The following is a 6,657-nucleotide window of genomic DNA, read 5'->3' on the forward strand; positions in this document are numbered from 1 at the left end:
CTTACAGTTTTGGAGGTTGGTTAGTCCAAATTGCAGGGAACACATCTGGTGAAGGTCTTGGTGGTGGCAACAGTGACCCAGGAGTCTCAAATGGCAGAAAATGGTGGAGCAGAGAGGGAGAAACCCTCACATGCTCTCCTTTAAAGCCCTCAGAACCATGCCCCAAACACCATTATTAACCCATTCACTACAGCATGGTTCTACCATCTAATCACCTCTTCAAGGCCCCACCTTTCAATTACCATAATAGGATTTCCCACCCAACAGTTACAGTGGGAATTAAGCCTCTAATATATGAACTTTGGAGGACACAATTCAGTCAATCCACAGCACATGGGAAGAGATGACAAGATCACATATCACCAGAGTGGGGGATAGAGGGTGGTGTGAGCCATTAGAGAAGTGCTGAGCGCGTTCGGAAGCTGAGAGGACAGATGGCCCTGTGAACTGTCAGGGAAGGCTGGGCTTGCCTGTCTGTGCCCCTCCTGGACTCAGCAGAGGGTTCGTCGCACTGCCCCGTGATTTCCTAGGCCCCGTACATTTACCTCTCTACCCAAAGTCGTTTCCCAAGTTGGTGTTATCATGTGAAATGCTACAATTTGCTGGCAGAGAAGAAATGCATTATGACAAAAACAAAAGCTTTTCTTCTCTCATAGGAAAGGACTGCTTAAGTTTCATTTTGTCATATTAAAACATTCTGAAATTTATAAGGAATTGCACCGTACAGCTTTTGGCAGGAATTTACCCAGCTCTAAGAATCACAGACTGCCAGAGCTGGAGCAGACGTTCAAACTCACCTTCTTGTTGGGGAGCTTGGGGCCCAGAGATGCAGGTCATGCTCAGAGCTCAGCATTCTCCCCAGCCCAGCAGCCCAGGTCTTCCCACTCCACTCTGGGGACTCCACTGGGCTAAAATAAAACGATTAAGGGTTTGTTTGGTTTTAGTGGGAATTAACGTAACTCGCCCTTTCAGTTGACTCCACCACCATCTATTTTTGCATAATATTTGTTAAAGAACAAAAGAACTTCTGTGTTTTCAGTAGAGTCCTTCAAATAAGATACTTCTCCTTCCTGTGGGACAATGTGTAGTCCTATCTAGACACACAGTGATTTGTTTGACTTCTAACCAAAGACTGAGGATGTGGCGTTTGTGTAGTTTTTTCCACTGTTAGCTGCTAGAGCCCCTTGCATCATAGTGTGTAGGTAGTCAGTAAATTCTGAAGTGAAACAATCACAGTAAGTTGGGGTTTTTGTTTTTGTCTTCCAGGCTAAGAGTTTACATGATTAGACTAACCAACTAAGGTTTTTGTTTTCAAAAAGTCTGTTCTCAGTGTAACTGACCAATAGCTTATATGCTTGCTATTCAGCAGATCATTGAATAAAGTAGTTAATCCCTATCAGAATTGAGGGATATATTAAGGGCAATTCCTATTTTGGCCAGAAAAGAATTTCAGGGCTGTATTAATCATGATATTATTCTGGGCAGAGAGGTCCAAAAAGGCACCCCAACATGTGTCATCTTCTTAAAAAAAAAGACTTTTAAAAGACATTTTTCCCCATACAAAATATTTTTTCAGGACTTTCAAAACTACTGTGATCACTTTCCTAGGGAACGAGCAGCTGCCAACAAACTAGTCCGTCGTACTGAGAAGAAGCTGAAAGAAATCTTCATGCAGGTTGAAGATGAACGCCGACACGCAGATCAGTATAAGGAACAGGTACATGAAGAAAGCAGGGCGAGATGAGTGTCTTTCACCCTGGAAATGCTTCAGCAAAGGGACGGATGGAACATAAGCCAGGTTGTACATGTTGGCTAGCAAAACTAAAAAAATGCTACTTGAAACCTTAATTCTAATGTTTCAACTAACATGTGCTGGTTCATGGGTGCCAGGGACACAACAGTGCTGCCAGTGCATGAGCACACAGAGGAGGGTGGGCGGGGGCACGTCTGGAAGACTGAAGTGTGTGGCCTGAGCTGCAATGTCTTGTCACATCTGCTTCCTGCACAACAGCACATGCTCCATGAGTGCAGAGACGCCTGCCTGTTTCGCTACAATCGCCCTGATGCCTAACAGTTCCTGGGCACAGGTGGCAATCGTGACATGTTGGCTGGATGGAGGGGTGGATGCAGGAGATGTTGAATAGAAAGTGAAGAGAAATCTACTGCACACAGGCCCCGAGTGGTCTCCATTGTGTGCATCTGGCATCCTTTTCTGTGTATCAAGGGAAGGTTTCATAGGCCTCTGAACTGTGCACAGGAGTTGTGCCTCCCTCCGGCTCTCCCCTCTGCTGCTGAGACTTGCTGCCACAGACACTGGGCAGAAGGTGGACAGAGCTGAGGATTTCACTGCCTTTAGCCCAAACCCGCCCCTTTGTTTCCCCTACTCGACCCAATCCCAGGGCCTAGCAACACTGAGGGCAGTTCTGGGTGGGCAGGAGCAGGACCCACAGAGCGCTGGCCACTCCCTGTACTGGCAAGGAGTGAAGGATACCCCCGGGATGCTCTTAGTTCTTAGGTCAGGTCTTCCAGAGTGATTCTGTGCTTGAATCTAAGGATGACGCCTGAAACGCCCATTCTGGAAAGGAGGTATAAAAATGCAGCGTACAGCCTCCTGAGGCTGGGTTGTCCACACTGTCAGCTCTTCTGTATGTTGCATTTCACAATCTCATAGGTCTCTTGCGGGAAGGTATTAAGCTCTGTCATTCTTTTGCAGAAAATTCACAGGTAAAAATGGGATTTTAAAGTTTTTAAAAATTTCTTGTAGCATAGTTTGTTCTGTAAATACTGGCTTTGCTGAGAGTGATTTGCCAATTAAAAAGCCTAAGACTGGCCCCCATCGTGTGCGTACATAAGTGCACGCAGGTGTGTGTCTGTGCTGGTGTGTACGTGTGTGCCTATGCCCACAGGGTGATGACAGAGAGCTGTGCTGACACACTCAGGGAGCAGAGAGGCTGGCACTGGTTTCACCAGTTTGGTTTGTCTTGGTTCATGTAACTTCCCCAAGATGGAGAAGGCCAATGCCCGGATGAAGCAGCTCAAACGCCAGCTGGAGGAGGCAGAAGAAGAAGCCACACGTGCCAACGCGTCTCGGCGTAAACTCCAGCGGGAACTGGATGATGCCATTGAGGCCAACGAGGGCCTGAGCCGTGAGGTCAGCACCCTGAAGAACCGGCTAAGGTGAGTGAGCACAAGGACGCCCAGTGTGCAGACGCCACTCCTGCGTGGGCGTGGCTGTCTGAAGACGTTCACTGAGAGCCCTGCGCAGCACCCAGTCTTCCTCTCGACTCACGTCACTCAAGGTTTCTGACCCTTATGGTAGGCCTTGGGGAGAATAAAAGGAACAGGTCCACTCGAACAGCACCCAGTCTTCCTCTCGACTCACGTCACTCAAGTTTTCTGACCCTTGTGGTAGGCCTTGGGGAGAATAAAAGGAACAGGTCCACTCGTTTTCTTTGCCGTTCTGTAGTGGACCCTACCAGTAACTCTGCACAAGGCTGGAGAGCCAGGTCAAGTGTCCATGGTTGTCCAGATGTACATTAATGAGGAGAGGGCCCAGCATCCTTCTCCTCTCCATACTGGATCCAACGTGCTCCAATGAAAGGACAGAACACGGGAGAGCTAGGGCTAAACTCTCTGCCTGGAAGAGCAACAGGTTAGCCGAGGTGTTGGCACACAGTGGCCAGTGGGCAGATTTGGTTCGTGCCCTGCTTTTGTACAGGCAGGAAGCTAAGAATGGTTTTTACATTTTTAAAGGGTTGTAAAAAATACAAGAAGAAAAAATATGCAACAGAAATCTTATGTGGCCTGCAAAGCCTAAATAAAATACTTGCTGTCTGGTTCTCTACAGAAAAAGATTGCTGGCCTTTGGCTTGGCGGGTAGAGCTTGGCCTTAATCCATCTTCCTTCCCATTCTGTCACAGTCTTAAATCGAAGCAAGCACCCCCAGTTCTCTGAGGCCCTCATCCCGCATACAGTGTGTGTGGGCCGGGGTGATGGCTGCAGGCAAGGCGTGGGAGAGGTGGAAAGCACAGGGTCTCTCCCAGTCGCACCCACCCACTGTGGGGGGGTGTGTGCTAAGGACAGGGTGGGGGTGGAAGATTCAGTGTCATTAGGTGGTTGAGCAACTGGACAACGACATGCTCTCGTGCATCCACCCACAAGCCTCTGCTTTCTGTTTTCTCCAGGCGGGGCGGCCCCATCAGCTTTGCTTCGAGCCGATCTGGCCGGCGCCAGCTGCACATTGAGGGGGCTTCCCTGGAGCTGTCAGACGACGATACAGAAAGTAAGACCAGTGATGTCAATGAGACGCAGCCGCCCCCCTCAGAGTAGAGTCATGGGAAGCCAGAGGCGGCGAGACAGTGGGACACGTGGGGACTTTCCCAGCGCCAGCCTGCCCTGGGGCCTCCTGCAGATTTAGGAAACTGGCAAACTACAGGATTCCTTATGGAAAGATCAGCTGTGTCTTAAGGCTTCCAGCCTACGCACACTGTATCCTGCTTCAGATTTAGGTACAATTGCTCCCTTTTTCTATATATACATACACAAAACACACACATATTAAACAAACTGTCTCATTGCATCTATTTTCCATGTATTCATCAAGAGACCATTTTATAATACATGTTAAGAAGAGAACCCTTTTTGAAACAATCTCCTGACCCTCCGCTGCCAGGCGCTGGGCTATTTGGGCGGCGGTGGTGGTTGCTCAGTCGCTCTGCATGCTCTCTGTCTACAGACAGGTAACTTAGTTCTGTGTTCGTGTGGCCCCGACTCCTCGGCCACATCGAGTCTCTTAGAACATTGTGGAACCTAAACTGCACTTGTGTCTCTCATTTCCTTCAAATAATGATCAACACTATTTCAGCGAGCAAACTGTGAAAGGGACTTTGGAAAGATTAGGAGGGTGGGTTGGGCTGGAGGAAGTGGCACCCATTTGGGGCTGCCATGCCCATCTCCCAAAGGGTGGCTCTGCCCCTCGAGGTGGTGGTGTCCCTACATCTACTCACGTGAGCTATCCTTGGCCAGGGCTGGTCTGTGTCTGGAAAGGGTAGTGGCCACGACGCAGCAAAGGCCGCAGGTGGCAGCCAGCACACTGACTTCTGGATGACGGTCTCCGAACCAGCTGGCTTCACCAATGCCCTGCTCACTCAGGAGCAAGCAGCTGTGGGCCCCTGAGCAGGAGCTGATGGAAGGCCCTCCGTCACCAGCCAGCCTCTCATGCTGCAAATTCAGCCGCTGCTTTGAGCCCAAAATGAGAATATTGGTTTTGTGTCCAAGGTTTGTTCTAAGTATGTCTGTGAGGTTTACAGAAACTCAAGAACAGATGCCATCTGCCTGAATGTTGACATGCCAGTGGGTGTGACTCCTTTTTCATTTTTCCCTCTCCCTTCCCTTTGGACAGTGTCACAGTGATCATTTAGCATCCTGTCTTTGGTTGATAGTTGAGCAAACTGACATTACAGAAAGTGCCTTAGACACTACAGTACTAAGACAATGTTAAATATCTTATTTGCCTCTATAACAATTTAATGTATTAAGTTTTGACTGTGCTTCATATCATGTACCTCTCTAGTCAAAGTGGTATTATAAACATTCAGTGACAATGAATCAGTGTTAATTATAAATCCTTGATCCTCTGCAACGTGCTTGAAAACACAAACCTTTTGGGTTAAAAGCTTTAACATCTGTTAGGAAGAATTTGTCATGTGGGTTTGGAATCTTTGATTTTCCCCCTTTATGAATTGTACTGGCTGTTGACCACCAGACACCTGACTGCAAATATCTTTTCTTGTATTCCCATATTTCTAGATAATGATTTTTGTAAGACAATAAATTTATTCATTATAGATATTTACGCCTGCTCTATTTACTTGGAGAAAAAAGCACCCATTGAGAATAAACAGACCTCAATAAACAAGAATAATCATGTGAACATGGAATCTGTTTTCTCACCTTCTGTTCTTGACTTCCCATCTGTGATCTGATCAGAGGGTGGCTAGCTACACAGACTTAAAGCCATGACACCAGGCCCACTTTTTCTGAGGGAGGGATTACTTTGGGCAGTCCTGGCTCCGAGTCCCGTTCTCACCGGTGGCCTCACAGTGTGTAGATGCGCTGGGGAGGAAAAGACCACCTGAAGGCAGGGGCTAGAGACCCAGCTATCAAGGAAGCAATTTAGGAGTATTTTGGTTGCCAAACCATGAAGCTCATTACTAGACAAGAGCATCTTAAGAGGTCCAAGAAGTTTCAGGCCCACTGAAAATGCTTTAGGAAGTGAGTGATGAGACCCAAGGAAAGGGCCGCCTCTAATGTGGCCAACTAGGTTGAGAGACGTCCCAGGGGAGCACAGAGTCACATGGAGAATAGTGGTTTCTTATTCTATCATATTCTTAGGCTGGTTCTGGTAGTAAGAGGCATATGTCTAGGCTTCGTGGCAGCAGTGGGGACGTGAAAAACAGGCAAAAGTGCTCCCTTTCTCCCTGGGAGGAAGGTGCGCTGCAGTTAGTGTTTCAGCTGGGTTCTTGCCCCTGCATCCCATACCCTAGTCCAGGAGCTTACAGAATTCAGAGGCTTTTTTTTTTTTTTTTTTTTTTTTTTCCAAAAAGAAAAAATTCTTCCCTACTGGCCGCTTTTGCTGCTGTTTTTGTCCCAGTTTCC

The 6,657-nt window shown here is 47.8% G+C and overlaps 1 protein-coding gene across 1 annotated transcript in view; it reads left to right on the forward strand.

Moving 5' to 3' along the window:
• LOC103606789 (myosin-10) overlaps positions 1–5,932 on the forward strand; it is a 46,554-nt gene extending 40,622 nt beyond the window's left edge. The window contains exons 24-26 of the mRNA XM_008591335.1: positions 1,609–1,717; positions 3,005–3,177; positions 4,185–5,932. Of these exons, the coding sequence (XP_008589557.1) occupies positions 1,609–1,717; positions 3,005–3,177; positions 4,185–4,329 (427 nt within the window). The 3' untranslated portion in view covers positions 4,330–5,932. The remainder of the gene's footprint in view (positions 1–1,608; positions 1,718–3,004; positions 3,178–4,184) is intronic.
• Positions 5,933–6,657: the final 725 nt, after the last annotated feature.

This window comes from Galeopterus variegatus, unplaced genomic scaffold, assembly GCF_000696425.1.
Source record: "Galeopterus variegatus unplaced genomic scaffold, G_variegatus-3.0.2 Scaffold6841, whole genome shotgun sequence".
Taxonomy (NCBI): domain Eukaryota; kingdom Metazoa; phylum Chordata; class Mammalia; order Dermoptera; family Cynocephalidae; genus Galeopterus; species Galeopterus variegatus.